The sequence below is a fragment of the Excalfactoria chinensis genome, chromosome 8, assembly GCF_039878825.1.
Source record: "Excalfactoria chinensis isolate bCotChi1 chromosome 8, bCotChi1.hap2, whole genome shotgun sequence".
NCBI classification, from domain to species: domain Eukaryota; kingdom Metazoa; phylum Chordata; class Aves; order Galliformes; family Phasianidae; genus Excalfactoria; species Excalfactoria chinensis.
The window spans coordinates 22,014,201-22,040,047 of NC_092832.1; the positions used below are offsets into that span (position 1 = coordinate 22,014,201).

The 25,847-nt window shown below is 42.6% G+C and overlaps 1 protein-coding gene across 9 annotated transcripts in view; it reads left to right on the forward strand.

Moving 5' to 3' along the window:
* Window positions 1–25,847, forward strand: part of ELAVL4 (ELAV like RNA binding protein 4) — a 70,643-nt gene that overhangs the window by 11,447 nt on the left and 33,349 nt on the right. For 2 of the 9 annotated variants that reach the window (XM_072342650.1, XM_072342652.1), the window contains exon 2: window positions 21,587–21,827. In XM_072342650.1, the coding sequence (XP_072198751.1) occupies window positions 21,587–21,827 (241 nt within the window). Of the gene's footprint in view, window positions 1–1,200; window positions 1,459–1,714; window positions 1,906–3,859; window positions 4,035–4,153; window positions 4,354–4,373; window positions 4,754–21,586; window positions 21,828–25,847 lie in introns of those variants that run through there. The other 7 variants (XM_072342649.1, XM_072342648.1, XM_072342653.1 and 4 more) reach the window with 7 other exon arrangements.

Here is a 25,847-nt window from a genome sequence, read left to right on the forward strand (position 1 = left end):
TTCATATTAGTTAAAGGCCAACAAAGAAAACCGCTACTCTGCGTGTACTTACTCAGCAAGGATTGCTGTGTATGAAAGAATTAGCAATACTTTGTAGGTGAAAAATCCAAAGAAGCCTTGGTCTGTATCATGCTGCTTTTGTTATTGTTGTTTAATCACAGAAAATAACCTTTTGGGTTCTGCCTTTGTGCAGGTAGTGGCTAGAGATCCCATAGTTCTCATAGCTGTCTGTCCTGGCCCGCAGAGGCACTCGGTATTTGTTGTCCCTTCTCACACCTCTGTTTTGTGCTCTCTTAGGATGTTTTTAAATCCTGTGGTAAAAAAACAACTTACTCGGTGCTATACAAACTATTGTGAAGGATCCCGATCTCATTCAGGCCTCTGGGTGTTGCTGTAGAGCACAGAGTGCATTCGTTTTCTGTAGTAATGGAAGTATTCCTTGAGTTATTTGGCCTTAAAGAAGAAGGTGCTGGGGGAAGCTTGCAGACATGGGAATGGGGAGTTTGATAAATGAGGAGATTCATGCACTGTTGAAAAGTGTATTCTTCCCATGCATTTTTCAGTCATGTGCTTTGATGCGTTCAACGGTGATTTCATAAATGAATTTAAGCCAAACTACGTCATGGCATTATCTTATCGAGTTGTCTGTGAATTTGCTTGGAGGTATGGTTAGTATTTTCTAACAGACTCTACCCACATGTGAATTATTTACGTGCTGAATGTTGTGTTTTCCTTACACACTGTCACGCTGGGCTTGATGCTAATTTTGTTCTGCAGTACAGACCATGGCAATGGGTGCGTTTTCCATTCTAATTACATTTTGTTCTCTGATCTGATTGGGTGTAACCATTTAGTCCTTTTTTTTGCTGAATGAAATGGTTCTGTGTAAATTTTAAGGTCCCTTTTGAAAAATAACGGTGAAAGTTTTGGGTTTTATAGATTTTATTTGCACTCCTTGAGAAGGTAGTGCACAGAACAGTGCAAACCATACATAGATATTTAAATCATATACCTGCTTTTTTTCTCCTCCTGCTTGTTAAGTGTAGGGGTGTGGGTTCTGCTGTATCACAACCTAAAGCGATTCCAAGAAGAAATGTTTAAGATGGTTACTTGAATTTGTGTACACTGCCCACCTGGTGGTTATGGAGTGAACTGTTACTTTAAAGAATAGTTTAAACAACAGCCATGTTTGGGGCAGGCTAATCTTGCAAAGAGAGCAGTACATATAACAGGAGTCTACTGTGTGATAAGGGGAAAATTCAGCTCACTGACTAGATGTTTTAATGTGCGAACTCTAGGGAAATAACATATTGACTATTCTGTTGTGCGCAAGAAAATTGAAGAACCCTTTGCAGACAGAGGGCTTGCAAAGGATTCTTTCTGTTTCTCTTAACCAAAATCTGTGGCAAGATGTTTGAAATCAGCAGGACGCTTAATGCTGCTTTGTTAAATAATGAGGTAATATTTTGTCACTTTTTCTGGGCAGCATCTGTTTTTTTTTTCTCCTTTTTTTCCTATGTTTATGAAGGCTTCAGATTAATCTTCTGAAAGTAAGAGATTAAAAAAATCATTCTTCGATTTATTGTGTTTTTTTATTTTTTTTTTCCTTTCGATGCTTTTGGAGAATTGGGTTGTCTTTTATTTGCGGTTTCAATCGGCTGCTGTTGCCTAGGACATTATGCCACGTAAGGCTTCTAAACTGCACAGAGTAGGTAGTTATTAACGCTGAATTGGCTTCTGGTATAGTCCATCTGGGCTCTGTATGAGAGAGCTTGCTAGCGGCTACTGATGCTAAGATACCCGCAACCTTTGGGATGTATGCGTGGTGGAGAGGGGCTCAGTGATATGAGATCACTTCTTTTAAGGGAAACTGTCATTAATGAGTCAAGAAACTGCTCATTTATGGTAAGGAGAGGGAGGGGGGGCGGGGGGGGCTGGGAAACAACCCTGTGATTTCATTTTGATATTGGATTAGCTGTATAAGACAAGTTTCTATTTTGTGGGGATGGAAGACTGCATTAAAAATATGCTTGCTGGTGGATTCTGGAGGGGCTGTATTGAGAATTTGATGCTTTACGAATGTGTCACAACTGTGATGCCGTGGCCAGGCGCTTACCCTGAGAGATAAATGGTACTATTGGAAAGACGAGAATAAGGTTGACTTTATTTTCAACAATAGGATTCTGCCTTTGTCTTTACGGAGGGAGGCCTCTGAGGACGGTTGAGCGTTTGTTTTAGTGCTCCTCAGAAAGCCTGTGTGTGTGTGGGGTGCTTTTGGGGAACGCGGTCGGTGTGCAGAGCACCTGGATTTATAGCCAAACGAAGGAGCTGGTTTATTTTGTTAGGGGAGCAGCGTTCAATTATTGTTTCAGAAAAATGGCTGAATCTTGTGATATGCATAACCGGGTTATAGCAACCAAGTAAGCTGAACTTGAAAAGACGGGAAAAATAATTTCTGGATTTCCTTCTCTAATTGTTATTAACCCAGAAGAGACCTGAAGTAAAAAAAAAAAAATTTGCATTACAAATTTAACTTCAGTATTCAGTGTATATTTGCACGCGAATGTATGGTAATAAAGCGGCTCTGTAGTGATGCCGGTGTGTTCGAGTGGGTCGCATCTATATCTGAGTTGGGAAATGGATCTTCCAGGTGACTTTAATCTCTGTTAGTTTTTGAGCACGTTTCTAGCTTGGTTAAAAAAATGTATGGTGAGAGAAACCCTCTGCAGCATCCTTACATTGTTCCTATTTGAATTGAATTCGGTACTCATTCCACAGCTAGGCTGTGTGATGTGTCTTGTACATGCGATTTTCTCTGTGCTGGGTCGGTTTGGAGCTGGGCTTTGTAATCTGACTGTATTTCATACATTGTATTCATGTGTTCGGTGTGTCCGTCTGAAAGCAATGTGAAACGTACGGCATGTCGGCTCCGAGCTGAGCAGCTCCGAGGGGGTACGTTCAGACTGAAAAATAAACCGTAACTTGTAGAGCAGTGGCAATCCAGCTGGGTGTTTTCAGAGGTGTGTGCAGTGGTTTGTGCGGAGGTGCCCTGCTCAGAAGGAGCTCTGTGTGTTCTTAGTGGCGCTCATCCCACCGCTCCGCTTTCACCCCAGCTTTGGGAGCGCTCCCGTTAGTACCGAACTGTGAGGGACCGTCTTTAGTGCCAGGAACGCCCGAATGGTGGAATGAGGCGATCCCTGCGTGCGTGTGGAGCGGTGCGCTTTAGTGGGGGTGAATGCGAACTCCAGGTCAGTTGTGATGAAAGGATGCCGTGCCGGCTTGGCCAACCTGTGAGCGAGGAAGCGCAGAATATGGAACACGAATGCGCTGCTCTGTGACAACTGTCACTAACCCGCCGCGCTCGGGGCGGTGAGATGCGCTGCGTGGGGCGGCGGTTCCGTCAGCGGAGGCCGCGGGGGTGCGCGTGTGTTTGCGCGCACGGTGAACTCGGGCACGCTCCGTTCGGCACAATGCCGGCCGAGGGCCGGGCCGCCTCCGGGCCGAGCGGGGGGCGTTGCGGCCGTTGGGGCGCAGGGGCAGGCCTCGCGCTCGGCTCCCCTCCGGGCGGCGGCGCGGGGAGGGCCGCGGCGAGGCGGCGAGGGGCCGCGCGGCCCTCCTCGGCGCGGGCCTTAACGAGCGGCGCGGTTCGGAACCCCGCCCGGTGCCGCGGCGGGCGGAGGTCAGCGGCTCATTAACACCGTCAATCTGGCGGCGGCTCATTTCAATAGCACCTGATGTCGCGACGCCTCCCCGCGCGGCGGCGGCCAATGAGCGCGCGGGCGCCGCTGACAGATGGGGCCATAAATGGGCGCGGCGCGGAGCCGGCGGCAGCAGCGCCAGCAGCGGCAGCGCCAGCAGCGAGCGGGCAGCGCGGCCCCACCGCCCGCCCCGCGCCCCCCGCGCCCGCTGCGCACACACTGTGCTTGGTGGATCTTAACAAATACCAATAAAAGTCAGGTCCCCGAAACCTTAGCCAGTCTGTAGAAGAGTTGAAGCCTTTCAAGACCCAATATTTGCCATTAAGAATGGTTATGGTAGGTATTGGTAGATTTAAGCTCGGTCGCAGCGGGTGTCTGTAGAGGTAGACGTAGAGGCTGACATAGATTTCCCCAAACGTGCATCGCTCTCCGCCTGTCTCACACGGGGGTGGCTTGCTGTGCTTGTCCATGATCTCTCCCTCTCTCTCCCTCTCTCTCTCTCCCTCCCTCCCTTTCATATTTAATGTCTGCGCGTCCTTTAATAAAGGATGTTCTCTCGTTGCGAGGTGGCGGCGGTGCGCTCGGAGCGGAGAGGAGCGCTGATGCCGGGCGGTGCGTGGCGGGCGCGGGGACGGCGGCTTTGTGCGAGCGGGGGGTGCGTGCACGGCGGCGTTCGGAGATGCGAAATCCTCGGGGGGGGGGAAAGGGGGGGGGAGGAGAGGGGAGGACAAAAAAAAAAAGCCTCGAGATTGGTAATTTTCTTTTGGTGGACTGCGCAATAGGTATGGTAATTTTAAAAGCGAGTGATTTATATGAGCTTCGGTAAATGCTGCATATTGTATTTCAAAGAGTTTCCTGTCATGACCTCATAAAAAGAGGAGGAGGCTGTGTGTGTTGCAGCGCCTAGTCTATGTCGATTTTGTTGCATCGCTGGGCAGCCGCGCTGTAAGAAGGAATGTCAGCTTTTACATAACGCTCTCTTTGCTTCCGACTCGGTGAGGGGCTCTGAGGGTCCATCTTGGCGATCCCAGATGGAGTGGAATGGCCTGAAGATGGTAAGTGAGCGCGGCGCCTCGCCCCGCCGCACCGCACCGCGCGGGGCTCTTTGTTCGGGAGCCGCCACCGCGATGGGCAGCGCCGCGCCGGGCCGGGAGCGCCGCGGGGGGTGCGGGTGGCCCCGCGTGGGGCCGTGCGCGGGGTGTCAGGTAGTGCGGGGCTGCGCGGGGCCGGGGGCTGCGGGCTGTGCGCTTTTTGCATCGTTTATTTATTTATTTATTTCTCCTCCTTCTTCTTCCTCCTCCATATCGAGGAGAAGGGAAAAGCCATATTTCTGTGCGCGGATAGTAATTCTATTTTTAGCCCGCGCTGGCAGCCGAGGGACCCGAGCCGCGCTCTCCCCTTTTGTGCTCGCCTTGTGCAAAATGGCACGATCGCATCCCGGGGGCGGGGGGCCGCGCACAATGCACCCCCGCCCGGTCCCCTCGCCGCCGCCACGGAGCGCGGCCGGGGAAACAAAGCGGCGGTCTTTTCCCTTTCTTACAGGATTGCCTTTGTCTGCCTGCTTGTTTTGATGGGTGTAAAACAAATAAGATTAGACTGAGCAGCCGAACTGAAAGCGATAGCTGGGAGGAAAAGCCAATGAAAGGTTGCCGGGGAAACGAGCAGAGGGGAAGCTGAGTGGGGGAGCAGGTGGCAATCATGTGGGAATACTGCAAACAGTGTAAAAAAAAAAAAAAAAATCTAAAAAAAAAAGAAGAAAAAAGCAGGGGCTACCTCGATTATCTGTGCTATTCTTTGTGGCAGTCACAACTTTAATTATTCTTTATAAATAGGTGTTAATTACATTTCTGGCTCGGGCTTACAGTGATTTCTAGAAATCTGTTTTTAAGCATCTGTTCTTTTTCCTTTGCAAAAGAGGGTTATCTTTTTTCCCCCCTGCCCCCCCCCTTTTTTTTTTTCTCCCCCTCCCTGCTGTGAAATTGTACGTGCAGAAAATGGCAAGGAATCCTGCGAGGCAGTATAAAAAAAAAAATGTAAATTATATTGAATGAAGTTGACAGAGGTATAATAGTGAACTCCCACAGCTGATAGCTTCTGCAAATCATTTCTTAGAATTTTCCAGCAAATGTCCCTATGAGAACAGTAGGTAGAATGAATTTACCCTAAGCGGTGATTTTGTGTTAAGTGATATTGGTATTTTTACAAAATCAGATGGTTATAAGGCAGGATAATCAGTTCAGGGGAGTTCACCAGATCCTACAGTTTATGCGCTGAGCAGGATTTACGAAAATAATGGGATTATTTTCCTCTCCGTCTCCAGCCCCACCTTTAGCCACCGTCTATTCTCCATCTGCTGTAGCGGTGCCACTTCCAATGGCAGGCTGCGCGTGGCAACTTTACTTTGTGAACTGCAGCTGAATATTCTGCTGGTGGTGATGGGCTCTCATTGTGATGGCAAACAATGTGTAATAGCGAAGTGCGTCTTTAAGCGAGGCTGTTGGTGCTGGAGCGTTAAACGGCATAGCGGGCTGCCGAGCGATAGACGGTAGTGTAAAAGATAGAGAAATGTGGTTGCCCAGAACGTGCTCATCTATCACACATCAGGAGGCACAAGAGGAGCGGAGCGCGGATAAAGAACACGCCTTTCTTTCTGCCTTCATTTTTCAGATTATTTTCTACTTTCTTCCTTTCTCTCGTGAACAATTGTTTCAAATGCAAATCAGAGCAGGGACATCAGCGCTCGGTTTCAGTAGGAATAAAAAGAATTTAAATCCCCCATCTGATTTGCTTTGTTTTTAGTACTGCTTCTGCTGCAGTCCTTTCTGTAAAGAAGTGGCTGAATGGCCCTCTGAAAGCTGCACTGCTTTACATTGTAAAGGGGAAGAAATCTTGAGGGTGTGTGTGCATGTGTAAAATTGTGTATTTTACAGCCTGTCTGTGAGCAGAGATGTGTTCTGACCAGTATTAACATTGTATGTGTGAGTGAAATGATGTTTCTTCCATCTGAAACAGAGATGCTGTGTTCTAAATCTGTTAACTTAGTCAAGCCAACAAATAAGGGTGCCTTTATTATACACAGCTGCATTGTTTAAGAGTCATCAGCTAGCACTTACATGTTCATTTTTTTTTTTGTTCAGTTTGGTTATTTCTACAAAGACTTAAAAATGTAGCCCTTGTCTTATGGCGCACGTGTTCTGCCTCAGTCTTCCTCTTTTCTTTGTTTTAAGATGATATTAATGAGTACAGCCTGCACATAGTGGCATTCTTTCTGCATGTAAGGGATCACACTGTAGATCTTCGTATAGGAAAATAGCCGTGAGGTTAGCGAAATTAATAGTTAGATTGCTCAGAATTAGGTGAAAACATAAAACCCCTTCCTGTTTAAATAAAAAGGTGGAGAAATTGCAGCTGTGTTTAGGTGTATTTTTTTAAAACAAACCACAGCTGTCTCAGTGAACACCAAGAAAGGATGAAATTCAGAAGTAGGTTTTGATGCTGTGTGAATCCTGCCCATCAGTTTAAAATCCCATCTCCATGTACTTCACTAATCAAGTTCCCATGTTAGGCACAGGGATGGCTCTGCTGTTGTTTGGCATACTTGCCTCCTCTGCTTTCTTCTTTATTAATTTTTCCTTTTTGAGCTCTCAAAGTGAGCCCGAGCTGTTGTGACAGAGGATGGTTACAATGAATTAGAAGGGGTATACTTAAAAATCCCACTTGAATGGGTTTGGAATAGCCTTCCTCATCGTTATTTGCTCCTGATAAATATTTTGACTCCATTGAAAGAAAATCTGGTTGCGTTAATCTTGCGTATATTAATTTTTGGAAACATCTTTTAGGTTACGGTGACTTTTTCACCAACCTTCCTACTTTAAATGCTGTGAGGGTATTAATTAAAAGCGGGTTATCTTCTGCATGCAATTGTACTGGTGGTGCATAACCTACAGCCTCTCTGCTCCCCAAGGTTTTTTGGGAGAAATGAAGTCTGATTACATCCCACATCCTGGCAGAGGAATTTGGTGTCTTTAGGAACTTGCACTTTCGCAGCATTTCAGCAGGCACTCCAGGCAAGAAATGGGCAGTGGCAGAGGATGTTATAGTGAGAGAGATACAGATAACTTGACAAATCTACTCGTCTGTTTTGGCAATCTGCGTCTGCTAGACAACTAATTTACATGCCTGGACACATTAAAACGTACATTTGTTTGTCGGTGGGACAGCTGACTGGATACACTTGGATGCACTGGCAAATACTGCAATGCAGTATTTTTTTCAATGTCATTGGGATTTTGGGGGAGAAGTGGGCACAAAGTTTTCTTTGCAAGTGAGGCGATGATCGAAACCATGGTGCCTTTGTAAATGACAGGCCAGATTTTGCAAGATATGCTTATCTCTGGAAAGACATCCTTCCCCCATTGCAGTTCTCTCTTTCTTCCTCCATCCTGCCCAGAAAGAAGAGAAAGAGATGTGCATGCATGTGTGTCTTTCTATGCCATTTGAATGGATGCTAAGGGAATTGCTGGGATTGGGATGGAAATGGAAAGGGTGTCTCTGTAAGATAATGCTCTTTGAGTTGTTTGTGTGTACATCTGGTTATCAAAAGCATAGGACTTCCAAGTAGCTCCGCAAGCAGGACATGTTTTTGCGGAAGGCTGTAGACAAGGAAAGAGGAAGGTAACGTTTACAGTTGAATAGGTAAAGGTTTAGTTGTAGGACAGTCGGTGTTAAATGTGGATTTAGACATAACATTTGAGCGCGTTTAAATGCTTGAGATACTGTCAATTGAAGATGTTGGAGAAGTGGGTGTTCAAATGAATTTCCTTGCTTGCTCTTTTTTCCTCCTTCAAACGATCCATCTTTCTAAAATACCAGAGTATTTCAGGTACGGGGGGCTTTTGTAGGTCACAAGATATACAGTAAGAAGAAAGGAGAGAGGAGGTTTCAGTGTGTCAGAGGCAGTAATTGTCTAAAATTAACTGTCTAGAAAAGGAAGGAGAAGCTTGGAGAGAAGAAGGAGGCACAAATACGTGAAACTGCGCTGTTCTAGCTGGGGAGGTGATGAATGATAGATCTGAGCTGGTGCAGTGCTGTGATGCCCATTAATTTCTCAGAGCCTTGACTTTGCAGGTTTGTTACTTACTTTGTTCATGCCTTTAATTATAACCAGTTTGGGGTGATAGCTTGGGGCAGTGAAGATGAGACTTCTTGTTTGTTTATTTGAGTATTCTGACAGTATGCGATGTGGTGGAACATTTCTGTTAGAAATCAGGTGCTTTCAGATGAGATATAGTAAGAACGCATTTAATTTTTTCAACTACCTAATATTGTTTATTTGTAGCAGTTACATTGCCTGCGTAAATTAAGAGTGGGCTCAACAAAAGCAGTGTTAGATTTACCTTTATATTTGGCAATGATAACGGTTTCCCTAATCATACTGGGTCGCCTAGTGAATTATTGCTTCTTTAGGGCCCCATAATGTACAGGAGGGGGCTGAGCGTCTTTTACTTATTGTTCTACCTTTGATTGCATTGTATTTGATGATTCTCTCATCAAGGAAGAAAATCCGTAGAAGTCAAGAAATGCTTATTTTAAGGGTAGAAAGTATTTAATAACAAACTTAAAAACTAGACCTTGTGTCCTTTCTGGAAATGGGTTAGTTACATGATGAAAGACAAGCCTGGCTTTGGTACTTAGAGTTGTGATGTATATAAGATTCTGTAGTAAGCTGTTGTTGCTAGGGCTCATGCAGTTGCGTCAGCGATGCTGTTGTGATGGGGATTTATGCATCCTTGAAATCTCAAATAATTTTCCCTACATTCATTTATTACTATTTTTTTTAATACTGAATTCAATTTTATTGCTATGAAGTATCTAATATCTTACAGCTGGTATGTTTTCTCCAGCGTGAGATTGTGCACCAGTGCTTTTCAGGGTTGGGGCTGTAGACTTTGGAGCTTCCAGAAGCCATGGAGGTGCAGCACGATGATCTGTTTCAGAACAGATGCAAATGATAGTTGCTCTCTAATTTGATGGTTCAGGAATGTTCCCTGTGTAATGTGTTTCTGTCCGTGTTGGTGACTTCTAGTGCTGGCGGAAGGCACTGGTACCTCTGGAGCCCTTGCAGTAGAGAAGCTCTTCAGAGTCAGTTGCTTCAGTCTGGGGTGTTTGCAGAGCTGTCAGGTTACCACTGAGCTGTCTCCCTTCCAGCTATTGCTTCCTTGGGGTGGTTGGTGAGGATGTGGACCCATCTGACCCTCCACATGAAGCTGGAAAAAAGATCAAGGTCACCGCACTGCTCTTGGGCCTGTGCATTGCCTGCAATTGCGTGCGAACCTGTTTGGAGGAGCTGATGGCTTCTCTGTATTCACTCCCTGGTTGAGTGCTGCTTAAAAGCTTTTGTAGGTACATGAGGGATGAAGGAAGCTTGTCCTTTTTTTCTTTCCTCCCCTTATGAATTTTTCATTATCGCGTACTTGAAAACTGGCGAAGACAACAATACTCACAATTTATAATTTAAGATGGATCTGACTCATCCCGTAATGTTGTGTGCTGTGGCCCACTGAGAATGTGGAATTCCAGGAGCCGACTGTCACGTTATCTCTTGTGGGGCAGATGAGTACAGTTGCCGTAAGTCGTCTTCGTTCTCCTGCTGTTAGAAGGAAAATTGGTATTGGTGACTTGAGAGCTGTTATCTTTAGGGTAAGCATTATTGGAGGACTTTGCTTAGGGGGCTTTTGTTCAGTGTAGATCGGTTCAATTCTAAACGTTCACAATGATGTGTGGAAGTTGACCTGTTTATGGTAGTTTGGTTTTGAGGGTTTATGGTGAATTGGGCAAAATATTAGAAGCCTTTTGGGGTGTGGGTCAAATGCTGGTACACGGGGAGGAGATAAGGCCCTTCCTCAGCTCTGTGGAGCTGGCATGTGGCCTCCCCTTGTCCAATGCAATTCTGTGTTAGATAGTACAGATTAACCCATGTTTAAGCCATTACTTTGTGGTGAGGTGTTAACACATTCTTCACTTGGAATCAGAGAGGTTTGGGGGTTCTTAACGAGAAGATAAGTGCAGCTCTGATTGCTGTCCTTGGATTCACCTTCTGCTGGTAGATCTTGGTATTCAGATTGTGGCCAGCAGCTTCCTTCTACCGTGTGCTTCTAAAGGAGGCTGAGGCTTGTGGACACACTTGTCCTTTTTGTTTCTGCAGAGCAGAAGGCACTGTCACAATGCTGTAGAAGTAATAATGCATGTAAACAAGTATTCCTTAAATAAAAATAGTCCTAATAGTGTTCCCTGCATATCTTTGTTCCAAATGAAGTTACTGGCAGTAGATGAGTAGGGGGAAGTTGATTTTTTTTTTTTTAGCAGAGAGCGTGAACGCTGGAAATTCTTCCTAATATGCATGTGCCAGCTATTCTGTGGCAATATTGCAGTTTGATTTCCTTCCTGTAAGAGCAGCTGTTCAGGGAATTAATCTCTTTGCTTGATGCAGAGGGCCCTAAAAATTAATAAATAAATAAAAATGCAGTATGTAACTGCTGTGGTGATTGTGGCCATTTTCCATGTGACCAGAGATGGAAAGGCCTCGGCGATCCAGCACGGTATCATATTGTTCTCTAGGCTAAGTGGGCCAGGACAAAATTATCATTTTCTGTTTCGTGTGCTCTGTGAGAGATTCCGGAGTACACTTCAGAATTTGACATTGTGTTTGATAATTTATAGAGCACAGTTTATATTTAACTGTAGACACACTAATCCAGGAAAAAGAGTAGCGTATTTTTAGACTCCTTTTTTTATTGTCTCTGCTTGTCATTACTCAGCTACTGAAAGAAGCGTTCATAAATGTAGATGCTCACTGGGATAGAAATTGAGTTTAATTTCCATGATTAGTCCTTGCTACTTACAAAAAAAACCAAGCGTTTTTATGATGATCTTTGGCTATCAAGGAGCTTTACAGCCGCATGTGGTCCTGGTGGCTGCTGCAGGAAGATGTTCCCACCCCAGAGTGACTAGGCTGAATGCCCCAGCAACCAGAGATGCTTAGAGGACTTTTTTAGCTTTAGTAACGACCCAAGGTCACCTCGAGACAATGATTGACTTCTGGTTTGAGGTGAAACGCTGATGCACTGGATCCAGCTCTAAAGAAACTTTGAGTCTAGACTGCTGAGCATTGTACGGCAGGACTGTTCAACAGAAAAGGTATTAGCATTGTTTCTTTTCTTAAGTACCCGTGTAAGCTGTTTGTCTGCGTTTGGGTTTTTAGGACAGTTCTGCCTAAGAATTGCTAATGCTTCTCCTTTCTTAATGGCTGCCTATTGACATCTAAGCAAAACACAGCGTATGGGGTTTGAGGTTGTGCTCTGCAGGTGGCCTGGGACCTGTTGTCTTCATGCATCTGCACCCGGCAGGAGCGTTAGTTGCATTTTAACCAGGGCTACTTCATCCACAGTCTCACTCCTTTGTCTTAGGAGGGGTTTCAAAAGATATTTCAATGTTTGGTTATGTTCATTTGTTTAAAAAAGATTTTAGTTAATGAGTTTATTTAGGAGCTTCAGGAAGCATCCTAGTAATTATCATAAGGAAGACGTTTGGTTTGGCCTGGGGCCTGTTTCCCTTTCTTAGTATAGATGCCATTAGAGCTTGTTAGGGATAAGCTGGTAGGATCTTTCAGCCAGACCTGTTATAGACACTCGTCTTGATATTTTGTTCTTTGTAGATTGAATATCATGCTATTAACCTGTGGATAATGGCCTTTGATCTCAGCATAGGTTGTTTTTTTTTTTTTTCTGTATGAGATCTTTATATATTATTGGGATATTTGTCCCATACAGTGCTTTACTTTGTTTCAGCTGTTTTGTAGATGCTTTACTTGTGATAGCATCAGAGTAGGCAGCTCCCTCAGTATCCTAGAAGGTCAATTCTTATCACTTACCACCAGGAGTTTTTCAAATCCTCAACTGAAATTTTCTCTTTGTGCCCATTGCTATTTTATGTGGTCTTATTACTCTGGGTAATACACTTTTTCTACCATAGCACCTTGCAGAAGCAAGAATCCTTATTTTTTTTTTTTGTGTCTGAAAGTATTATTCTTGTAAGCAGTAATGGTGTGTTATGGGGCAGTAGAATTAGAGGTTAATTACAGAAAAGCTGTAGATCTTTGTTCATTACTAGTCTAATTCAAGACTGGACAGGGAGAAGTGCTGTTACTCTAGGTAGTGGTTAGCAGTAAGCTAATGTTTCCAATGAGGGAAATGGAAATTCCAGTGTTCCCCACATCCAGTCTTAGGGTGCGTGTGTTGAACTTGTGGGCAGCAGTATCAGTAGAGATGTTACTGCCAGTAGTCAAGATGTGTGCATGTTGATTAGTGCTTCCAAATTGCATTTTCCAGCTTGTCTTCATTAAGGTCCTGTTGAGGACAGAGCCTGAAATAGGTTGGTTGTAGTGTGCGTTTAAACTATGAATTCCTACATAATCTTTGCCTGAAAAACACACAGGCAGCATTTTCTAAAGAAAGAACAAATGGCTTAGGAGCTGAAATCTTATTGCAGTGGACGTTAATGAACCTTAAATCACTTAGAGAGAAAGTCGTATTTTTTGCTTCTAGAACTAAGGTAGTAATAACAGAGGTGGGGGGTTGGATGTCCCAGGGCTTCGGGTAGTGCCTGCTCTGATCTGCCTTTGCTTTAACTGCTGGTAAGTGGACTTCAGGTTTTTCCTGTCTTAATCCTGTAGCAGTTTTACACTACGGCTTGTAGTATCGCTCTCACTACCTAAATTTGTGGGTTTCAAATAATTCTAAGTATTCTTTAAAGAGAAGGGAGGAATTGTGGCAGGTCTACAGCAAATGAAGACTTGCAGCTGTCTGCTTATTGCACTAGTATGTATACCTGTGGAGATCTGCATAACTACACGGTGGGACACAGATTCTCACATCAGTAATGGAGCTCTAACCTAAAGTAGTAATATATAATGAAGTAATGTAGTCAGTAAAGTAGGCAGTGATAAGGAAACAAAACTGAGCTAAGAATAGAGTTCAGAAAGTTACTAAAACCATGGAAAGATATTCTTAATACAAAAATTAAATGTTTGATATTTGTATTTTTAGGTTATGTTTCCTTTACACTTAAGAGCTGCTCCAGCTGTTTGATCCTAGCATTCTCTTGTATTATTAGTACTGTGTAGTATCCAGGCTTTTGAGAACCTTGCCAGGGTCTGTCTCGCACTCACTGTTTTTGGTTTTATCACCCTGCAGAGGCAGGTCTTTAAATACAGTTTTCCTGGTCTCTGTCTCCTTTTCAAGAGTGATGAGGCAGTTAGTGGGAGACTTCTTTCCTGCCTTTGTGGCATCAGTCTAATAAAATGCTATCTGTTGCGAAAAAGATGCTTTCATCAGATTTTGGCTTGGAGCATCAATCAGAGAAAGATGTCATCTTTCTGCTGAAATTGTTTGTTTTTCAGACTCTTTCAGCCTTCATATGCATCTTGAAAGAACAAGCAGTAGATCCTGATTTCTGAAAAAGCCAGGAGGGAATAAAGAGCAGTACAGATTGATTAAATAAATAAAGTAAACCCTTGTGAGATTTTAGGAATGGAGCTGTCCAACGTGAGTTTGGCGGAGGCAGCAGGATGATTGAAACGGTGTTCTTTCAGAAGGCAGTGTCTGACTGTGCTTCCTATGCTTGGGTTTCAGAAGTGCCTGAGCCTTTTGGCAGAGGCTGTCTCAGAGGCACAGTGTGCAGGAGCACTGGTGGCCCAGTTCTGACACACAGGTAGGCCTGCTCTTTGCCATGGCCTCTTTTAAGGTATTACAATCTGAGTTGGGAACTTACAGGCTGACCCAAGACACATCCATTTTTCTCTCCTGGCATTTTCTGATTGCTTCCTCTGATGCTGCATTCCAGAGCTGTGATTGAATACTGTGAAATTAAGGCTGGATTCTCTTCTATCTTCATATGTAAATGAAGTTCAATGTCAGAAATGATTACAAACCAATTGTAGTGAAACAGCCCTGAAGTATAACAGGTTGATTTCCTAGAAGTCTGTTTCCTTTAGAGAGTTAGCCTCATGCAGGGGTAGTAGGTAACATCCCTGATGCTATCTCTTACCTTAGTTCTCCCTGTCCCTAGTGCTGATAGAATGTTTCATGCCAAAGCGATTTAGAGTGATGTCCAGCTGCTTGGGTACTCCAGGGCTGTTTGGTATATGGGTGTAGGCCTTTACTTGGTGCTTGGAGAGTGCTGACCAATAGAACCTAGCTGTGCTGAAATTTCCAAGACTCATAACTTCTCCATAGATATTTCCAGAAAGTGAAGGATGTGCCTTATTGTGCTTCCCAGAAATCCCTGTGTGTGGGGTTGATTGCCCAATGCTTGTTCTCCAGTTTGGTGTGCTTCCAGTTGGTTTGAGGAATGCTGAGCTACAGGACCCTAACTGTAGTGCTTCCCAGTCCTGTTTCTCAACCTCAGAATACCTGCAGTGAAAATAAGAAACCACATCAAGTTTGTGATCTCATGCATTTGCATTTGTTATTGCCTGTTTTGTGGTTATTGGACTTGTTGCTCTGAGGATGGTTATGTCATAATGCTGGTTTGCCTTTCACTGGTTTTTAAGGAAAAGTAAGGCTATGACTAGGCTGGGTTTGAGGATACGGAGTTACCCTTCTAGAGCTGTCATAACTTATCATGTGTCTAGAGCCGTCGGCTTAGATTCTTCTCGTTGGTTTATTTTGCTTTGCCCTTTCTGCAAAATTTGAAATAAAAATGTTTTTTGTTGTGTTGGAGCAGCAGCAACTTTCCCTACCCTGACAGTATCCAGCATAACTTGATGCTGGTATCACTTATGTCCATCAGATAAGTCATGTTGCCAATAAACTTGTGCTGCAAATTGGGGGCAGGCTGTTTTGTTTTGGCATCATCACACAACAGCCTATGGTGAATTAGATCAAGACAAGTTGAGCTATGTAAACAACTTTCTTGTTAGAGCAGAATTAGTCTCATAAAGTGAATGCATTTGTCTTCTCCACTGGGGTCGTCTGTGTTCACTGTGCAATTGTTGTGGCACCCGGTAAATGTGAACTTGGTGAAAGTGTTTGGACATCATTTCAACTTGAGTACAGCGTGCATTGAAACAGATCAGTAAGAAGTGGCAAAGCTGCCTACAGTTGGTAGTGACCATTCATTGACTGCTCTTCTTTAACTGAGACCTTGATGTCTTAAAAACAGGTATGGCTCAAGTATCCCTTCTTCTAGAAGGGAGGGGAAGAGCACCTGTAAGAGCATGTAGGTCAGTGGGGAGTAAGTCAAAATAACTATTTATATATATAACTATTATATATATATATAAACTATTATTTAGAAAATAACTTCTGGGATATTGGATTTAACTCCAGACAGATTTGCTCAAAAGCTTAGTTTTCTCCTTTATTTCATGTTCACAATGTGTTTATTAGGTAAATAATAGCAAAATCTAGTTGTGTGGTACATAAACTTTAATAAAAACATAATTGACAGTGAAATCTGACAGTTGTGCTATAGAGAAGAAGCTCTGTGCAGCTCTAGTGCAGACTTGGTGCCTTTCTAAAGGTCAGTGCTGACGGAAGCGCACACAATGTGCCCGTGAGGAGAGGTGTGCCTGTTGCCTGTGCTGCTGGGAGACAAGATTTGTCCTGATTTTTATGATCCAGCAAAATTCAGCCGAAGTGTAGAGTTGTGCTTAATGCCACTGAAGCAAGTAGAAGGAGCAGCATGGAATTCGGGTAGGGGGCATACAGTGCTGGTTGAGGGCGGAGGGGCCAGGTCTTAAAAGCAATTTGTTTCACTCAGTGCCTGTGAAGGGCCCTTCTGGCTTTGGCATGGAGGTTCCATTGTTGGGGGGCCTGTGGCTGGGCTGCACAGGCAGCTCTTGCGAATTGGGCTTTTCAACCTGTGGGGAAGTTCTTGTGGGACCAAGGCTGGTGTGCCACACTGATTTCCTTGCTTTTAGAGGAAGAGAGATGCTGGGAGTTTAAAAACCTGTTTCTTTCTATAGAAAGGAAAGCATTGTGACTCTATTTTGTTTGAGAGGTTCTGTTTGTTTTTCCTTTTGTCATCTTATTCAGGAGATGGCTGTGGGACCTCTGCCATGGCACCATTTGTTTTCCCATATAAAAGCAAACAACTTGCAATGCTAATTAAAGAGCTTTTTTAGATGAAGAGCTTTGCATTATTTAAATTCTTTTTTTATGAGAGAATGTTCTGAGTTTGTTCATTAATGAACAGTTAGAAATAAAATAAAATTAGACCTCATGAATTCTTCATGAGGTGTAATTGACCATCATTTTTCTTGGCATTTAGGTGCTGTGAACAGTTTATTATTCATAGATAACGTTTTTGACTTCCGAGTCCTCAAAATGGAGCTGTCCACATAAATCCTTTACAGTTCTTAAAGAAGAGATTGGTGTGTGTTTAAAACACTTCAGTGCCTGTGCATATGCTTATTTTTAAGACTGTTAATTGCTACTCTTATTTTTTTTTCCACATCTAAAATTAATTTCTCTTTATTGTGGAAAATGGGCAGCAGAGCTTATGTAACTTGGATAACAAGAATGAGTGTTAAATTATTTGCTGAGCACACACTCGTCACAGTGCATGTCTGTGACAGTCTTTCAGTCCAACAGACAGACCTCTTTCAGAGCAAATCTTGTAAATATAAAACATGTATATTTACATTTATGGAGCCATTGGCTATTGTTTATGCATGCAATAGGAAGATAAGCCTGTCTTTAATTCAGTCTGTGGGTAGTTTTCTAAATGATTCATTAACTGTGCTTTGTAATGGTAGATGGATGTTACACGCTTACTGTAATAGCAACTGGAGATAAATGTCAGTCATTGTGGTTTGTTTAAGCTTTGTAATCGCTTTGTTTATACATACAGGTATTCTTTGCATTATTGTTGGTGCTAATAGTTCAGCAGCGCTAAATTAATTGAATTAATTGGAGAAAATGTATATGGAGATATGACAGAAGTATTTCTGAGACATAGTTTGGAATGTAGGGGTTGTTGTGATGTGCATTTGTTGCTGATATTTTGTAGGAGGGATTATACGAAGCCTTTTGGTATTGCAGAACACAGGCAAGGCTGGGGCTGAATTTCTGAGCAGCAAAGCTTTCCTGTGTGAAATCTGTCAAACTGAAAGACCTGGTGCCTGGTTGATACATTGCCACACCAAGGAAAGTAGTACACCAAGAAGCAATGCTTAAAATCAGCCCTCTGAAACATACCTAGAATTTGAGGTATGAGTTGCCTTTTTTTTAACTTAAAAACAACAACAACATCCAAACCACAGTTGCAGTCGTGGAATTTTGGTTTTAATGTAACAGACATGGAACGTTCAAAGTATTGGTTCTTAAATTGTTAATGTATAAAAATAGTAACTGCAGTTTACTTTTCTTGAGTCGTTGTTCATCTGGGTATAGAAAATGTTGCAGTACTGAGTGCGGGGCAAAAAAGAAAACAAATGAGAGGGAAGCAAAAAACTGTGATTATGTACCAGTAGCGTGGATACATTTGCACACAGGGTGGTTGTATCCATGAGATTCCAGCTGAAGTAGGTTAGAGAAAGGCTGCAGAACGATGGAGGTGTTGTTAGTTTTAGGTAGTGTGTAAGGAGCTTTAATGCTGATCTTTGAGGGCCTGCAGTTTATTTCATATTTCAAAAAATCTCTACTTGTATGCAGTCACTGATGGATTTCCGTGTTTATTTTGTTATCTTTGTGAGCTAAAGATAAATTCATAACCTCCTCTCAGCACTTTTGGTTTTATAAAAAGTACTAACATTAATTAACGTTATCAGCAGTAGTTACAGCACAATCAGAATGAACTATTTGCTGGGGAAGCTGTGGCATCTACTTGAAAAGTGTTCATATTGCAATATAGGCATTGAATTTAGTGTGTCTTCATGTTGTACGAAAAGTGAACGACATGCTGAAATTTTACATGAGAAATAACTACATTTATTCAAAAAATAACATGCTGACAACTTCTTGATGTTAAATCAACTACTGTCACTGTTCTCATTGATTTATAGGGTTGAGGATAGTGTTGAGATGGGGGACTGGGATTTACATTTCTTGTTAGTGTTGATTTTTCTAGGTTTTAATGATGTGAATCAGTACGTACGTGTAAAATAAGTGATGCTCCCTTCTGCCCATGAGGACTTCAGATGCTTCCTCTGGCACTTAGACCCTTCTATGCAGAGCTGGCTCTGTATGGACTTGAAATTCTGCAGAAACTAAACAGAAACAGCTGTTATCTAAATTTAATGTACAGGTCAGTCTGTAGTGATTTACAGTTTTGTAGTGATTTGAAGGGCCGCAAGGAAAATAGATGCTTCCCTACTACTGACAAATCAGGAGATCTGATTGGAGCCAGGAATGACCATGAGGAAGCCCTGGTGCCTGGGGTGACACTGGCTTGTGCTGAGATATTTGGAGATGCACTATATGAGGGAGTATTTGTTCAAGAACAGACTTTACTGAGCAGCTTGGGTTACTCCTGATGCTCTGTATTTGTTAAATACCTTAAACTGTATTTACTGCATGGAGTAGAAGGTAAGCATGTTTAAAATGCAGCTAAAAGGAGTTTGCAAAACGCAGAAGTAGGACACAGCCAGCTTCAAATTTTGTTGAATAGATATTTTTTTTTTTTTAAGAGACTGAGGTTTCTGTTTATGGTGGGGAACTATACATAGCTTTTGTTGCTGCTGCTAATAATAGGTGATGTAGCTCTGTCAGCACACCATGCTGAAGGCCTGCTTCTGCTACAGCCCAAGCCACAAGCAGTTCTCCTGGCTTCAGAGGGCCAGGACTGGTCCCTAAATCTGCAGTTTCTCTGGTGGCCTTTGTGTTGGAAAGGATACAGTCAGATGGCTTTGAGCTGCTCCTGGGGGGAACAGTGGAAGAACCCCAACTGGATTTTACTTTAATGAGACTGATAAGGTGTGTGTATATGTATGTGTATATATATATATAATATGAGCTTGCAGGGCTTGGAGTATTATCCTTAGGGTGAGAGGAGCCTGCACAGGCAGCAGGTTATTAGCAGAGCTTAGGATTGAAACGAGCACCCGCTGTAAGGCTAGGGATGTAGAGATCAAAAGATTATCTTCCAGCTGGACCTCTGAGCTAAACAGATTTAGTGGTGTCTGAAGCACTTAGTGCGTGTGAGTAAATACATGTCGGAAATGGGATTGGGGAAGAGAGTATGGCTAATCCTGGGTAAGCGGAAGGTCCACCGTGATGAACGTATGGGTGCGTGCTGCCTCATGGAAGTGTTGGTGGAGTCTGGGCACACGTGGCTGCCAAAGTGGGCAGTGGGGCTCTGCGGGTTACTGGGTTACCGGTTACTTGCTGGGTTACTGCTTCTGTGGAATTGATGTTCTAAACTGTTCTGCGTTGTGGCTGAAGGCCTTGTATATAAGCATGATGTAGCAAGGTTTCCTTTTATTTGGAAACTGTCAAACCACGTAATGTATTCTGGGGACCAGTAATCAAAAACAGTAGTAATTTACAACTAGTTTCCATTGATTAAAAAGAAGGCTTATTTAATAAATGTAGCTGTAAAGAAAGACTAAAATGCATCAATTCAAAAACGAACAAAAAACTGACCAGTGCTTAAGCTGTCTAGAGCCTGAACCACCCTGGTGCAGTTAATTTTAGATCATACTGCTCTGTTCTGGTGCCCCCACTCCCAAACAAACTACAAGCCTAATTTGTCACAGTACATACCTCTCTGGCTTCAAAAAAGAAAGCTAATTAAGTCATGACTAATTATAATAATTACAGGATGAGATGAGCATGAGACTCAGTGCTGGTAGCTCTCTTCCGTGCCCTTCCTGCTGTGCACCTTCCCATGGGTCCTGCTCACTCTGTCCTGTCCCATCCCTGGGCACATCCCTGCAGAGTCCTGAAGCACCCAGGTTCACCTTAATCCACATCTGTACAGCTCTGCTACAGACTGTTCTCCAGTGTGTAGCCTGCAGGCAAATGGGCATGTAGGCAGCTGTGACCACACAGTTGGGCACACTCTTGACAACAGGGATGCTGTCACCTGTCTGTGTGAGCAAAACAGTTTCTTGTGTGGCATTTTGGAGAAGTCCTGAGTCCATTTGGTGAAAAAAAAACTGGAGTTTCATATTTCAAGTTAGAACCGCTCGTTAAAATTCCATTCTGGGCTGAATAAGCTTTATCTGATTTAAACCTTTCCAGTAACTTATCTGAAGACCTTTGTATCTCTGAAGATTGCAAATCCAGGGCTTTATTATTTAAAGAGGTGTCAGTTCGTTAGTGAAAAATATAACTGGAGAATATAGGTCATCCCTGGAACCAGTGAGTGGTATGCCTTGGGACACAGTGCTTTTATTAACTAAAGGCAGCCCGAGTGATGACACTTTGCAGGTTGGCTGTGCTTGGTTAATGTTGTTGTCATTGCACTTTGTGATACAGTTATTAAATAGGTAAAATATTTTACCTTTTCATATAGTGCTGTACACTTATTTCATCTGATTTAATGGAACTATAATTTTAATTATGATTATTACCTTAAATTATAATTAAATTTATGTGGTTTAAATATACATTTGTGAAAATGGCTGTGTGATGAAAGCAGAAATCAGCTTTGCATTAACAAAAAAGGATTTTTTAAACTGCATCTTAGTATATGCTCACAGCCAAAGACTAGCATGACCTACTTTGCAACAATAACAGAGGAATCAAGCCGGTTTCTTTTGTTGAAGTATCTAAATTGGCCATGAATTCTACCTACTGGTTCACTAGTGAGTATCTTTAAAAAAACAGCAGCTGTATCTATGAAACTGAAGGTTTTTTCTTTTTTCTTTTTCTTTTTTAATTTAGATAATTAGCACCATGGAGCCTCAGGTGTCGAATGGCCCTACTTCCAATACAACCAATGGACCCTCCAGCAACAGTAGAAACTGCCCTTCCCCCATGCAGACGGGGGCTGCCACAGATGACAGCAAAACCAACCTCATAGTCAACTATTTACCCCAGAACATGACCCAGGAGGAATTCAGGAGTCTCTTTGGGAGCATTGGCGAAATAGAATCCTGCAAGCTCGTGAGAGACAAAATCACAGGTAAGCTCTTGAGCACTGCTTGCTTTCTTGTACAGCAGGGTCAGTTTACACTTAAGGCCAGCAAAACCTCTGTGCTCATATTGCAACTGCTTTGCACAAGAAATACTGCAGGAAAGCTTCTTCTGATGGTAGACCTTTAGTTCTCAGTCATGTATACTGGCTGTAGATCTACAGGCAAAGTATTGTTTCCTTCAGCCCACATACAGCTCTGTAATGCTTCCTGGGCAGCTTCTTGCAGCAGAGCTCAGATGATGACATGGCTTTCCTCATCATTCTTTTATTTTTCCTAATTAATGTTGACTCGGTTGTACAAATGTATCTGAATTGCTTGAGCCAACCGACTTTTCTTGTGGACTTCATAGTACCTTCATCAAACTTCTGCATGTTAACATTTCAGACTCATAGTTCTGTGTGTGTTCATCACATCTTTGGCTTCCTGGAACAGTGGTGTTGTGTAGTTGGGAGCTGCTGCTCCAGATCTCATTTGAACATTTGTGATTATTGGTTAACGAACTTAGCGTTGTTCCCTGGAAACACCATAGTTTGCGGTGACCTCTTCCTGCATGAGGCACCTGTTGATTGGTGCCTTCAGAATGAGAAAAGCTTCCAATTGCATATCTGACCTCATAGGAAACAGAGCTGTCTCCACTTCTGTTGACAGAGGTGTAGGTAGGTGCTGATGCACCTCGCTTACTCTGTATCCTTGCTGCCGCAGCCAGAAATTCAATGATGGGCAGAATGACAGCAGGGTGAGCAGTGACTTCATGTGGCTTGCTTTATGGGTTAGTTTTATAGGTTGTGTGTCTACTCACACTGTAGGTGGTGAACAGCTGAAATTTCACTGCTGTTAAGCATGTCACCAGTGTTATGTTTAGCACAAAGTGCAGCAGACTTGGGAAGGAAAGGGTTCTAGCATGGGAGCAGTCCCTTCCCAAGGATGTGCTCTTGGCAGCTTGAGTGTGCATCATCTGGAAAGAGGCACTGTCAAAATGAAGAATTGAAAAGACAAGCCTTCATACCTACATCTGTAACAGCCTGGCAGCTGTTTTATTGGCAGCATTAGGATTATCTGCTTAGTGCTTCTAAACATGCAATGTTTCTTTTTTATTTACTTCCTGACATACAGCAATGTTCTTGTTTAACGCAAGGCACATAATAAATGGCAGTAGCCCCAGGGCAGCTCAAGTCCTCAGAAGTGTAGTCCGGCAGAGCTTTCTGTTTGCACGTTGACCATGATGTATCTATTTCAATATATCTTCTGATTGGGACACAGCTTTAGGGTATGGAAAAAAACAAATTGAAAAATCAACTTGACTTTTTATTTATTCTTCTTCTATTTCAACTTAGAAGAAAAACAATTTGCTCATACTCTCCTTTCCAAAAGTTTCCATGCCAAGAGCTCAAGTTATCTGCTTTTACGTGCCTATCTGTCCCAGTACCCCAATATGACACACTTGATACCTACTACCAGACAAGTTGGGCTCCAGATATTTTTTCTTTTCAGTCTGAAAATGGTCTGGGAAAGAGAACTGCGAGTTGACTTGAGACCCAAGTGAATAACTAACTCTCATCTACAAGTGTGCCTCGCTTGGATCTTGCTTTGTGGCAGGTCTTATTTTTTAGTAACTTTTTTTGCCTCCTGTTTTCATCATTGATGGGGATTTCCTTGAAATAGGATCTCAGAATTCTAGATATTCTGTGTGTTGTTTTTGTAGAGAATTGGCAGCCTTTGTAAGGAGAGCTGTTACTTCATCTGCTTGTTCTGTTTCATCTCCAGGCTTTTGTCTCAGTATTTGAAGATGTGAGAAATTGGCGATGTGATCTCGCTGACATATTCTTGGGTAGTTTTTTGCCTATGCTTTTTTCTTTAAAAAGCTTATTAATAGTTAAAGTCAGTAACTTCATAGCAAACATTCCTTTTTATTTAAAGTATATATATATGTGTGCTTTCAGGACTCAATCCCTGTGTGATGTAAAAGCCTCCATGTTTTAGAAGGTGATGCGAGTAGAAATAAACTGAACCAAATTTGGGTAGGAAAAAAGCCCACTAGGACTGTCCTCCAAAGCCTGTGCTGTGAATCTTTGAAAACAGTTCAGTCTGATCAAGCTTTAAGACCTGTGATGATACAGCATCAATACGTTTCAGGCCGTGCTTTTAACCCTTGTGTTAATTCAGGGTTACTAAAGCAATAGGCTGTTACAGGAGTGATTGACTTCTCGGGGGATTTCTGCTGCTTTTCTGTATAAAAAAATCACTGTAAATTTATCTGACAGTGAAGCTGTATTGTAGTAGAAATATTAGATTCTTAAACTACTTGTGCTGAACTGGTGGAGGTCTGAAACAATTAGTTTGGGTTTGTCTGCTTCTGAATCTTTCATTGTTTGCTCAAAATTTTATCTTAATAAATCTCAGCTAAATGTATGCTGGTAAACAAATGCTCTAACAGTTGTTTAGAGGCACGGAAAAGGTCACAGACCAATTCATGTGAAGTAGCTAGTCTGGAGAAACTGTATTAAAACATCTTGAACATATTTGAGGCTAGATTGAATTTTTTTTTGCGTGAACCAATTAAATTTTGTGCTCCTTATCCTGTTAAAGCAGGTGCACGAATACTGTGAAATAATGTTTAGACTCAGTGCTGTTTTTTTTTCAGGGAGTTAAAGCTAAACAAAGCCTGTTAAAGTATCCCTTCGAGAGAATTTGTGGTCTGAGCTGTTTTATTTTAAGAGGATTAAAGAGTATATGTCAGCAATAATCATCTGCTCTGAGTCTTTCTGCAGGTCTTTTAGAACAGCAATAGGGTTTTTTTAAGGAAATTATTTGTGATGTTACCCCTCGTTTTGGAAAGACACATGTTTAAACAACCATGTTGCCTTGCTAAAAAATATATGCTAATTTGGTAGTACACCGTGCGGAGTTGAATAGGAATGACAGCTTCTAAGACAGCCTTTAATTTGGTATTCAAAACCAAAATTGTAAACTTGGGTTTTGTTTGGTAGCTTCGCAGAACAGGCAGGATATACAGTAGCATTTTTAAAGGATGCTAATGACTTGAAAGAGGAGATGGAAGTCAGGCATAAATTTTAATTATGGGGGAGGGGCTGCAGTAGGAAAATGGTTTTTTTCACTGCAGAGATTTTAAGGGAGTGAGAGAAGGAAAAACCGACTGAAGATAGTTGCCTTCGTTTGGCTGGGGTGTTTAATAAAAGCAGAACTTGTGGTTGTAAAGTGTGCTTATTAAATTCTTCATTTACACTACCTAATTAATTCTAGCGTTTTAAATTAACAGTGAAACTGGTCCCTGCTGTACCATTTCATAGCTACAGCATATTTCGTCCAACAACCCAGTTGTTCAGGTTTAATCAGCTGCTTTCCAAAAATAAGGAGAAGGAATTTGAGTTTATAAAAAAAAAAAACAAACAACAAAACCCACAAATGGCACAAACATTTTAGTACAGCTTTGGATGAAAGGAGATGACTTTATGGAGAAGCACTGTGGTTTTGGGGCTGGGTGTGAGGCTCTATGCTTACAAGTGATGTTAAACAGCATATTTTTGCAGATGGGCTCCGTTTCTTCTTTTGTTCCAAGAAAGCTAGCAGTGAGTCTCGGACTTCAGCTGGGGGAGGGAATGGCTTGTGTTCATCAGCATTTATTTTCTCAGAATGTCCTGACCTTCTGTCCCATGCTTGGAAGCAAAAGATTCAGTGCAGTCAGTGTCTGTCAGGAGCATTGCGGGCACTGCTGGCCAGCCGCATCCTTGTTGTCTTGGATTGTGGGTGGGGGAAGGAAGATGCTTGTTAAGAATTTTAATTGATTTTTTTTTAACCTGATCTGAGCTCTTCCGAATTAGATTTTTTTCTCTGTATTCTACACAGGAATTCATATCACCTGATCTTCAAATGAACAGTATCTAAAATCTTTGGAGCTCAATCTTTTCATACCTTGCAATGACTCAGGCACGCTGTAAAGCAGAACAGTTATTGATACAGGATGTCATAAGTGATGCATAGAAAAGAGT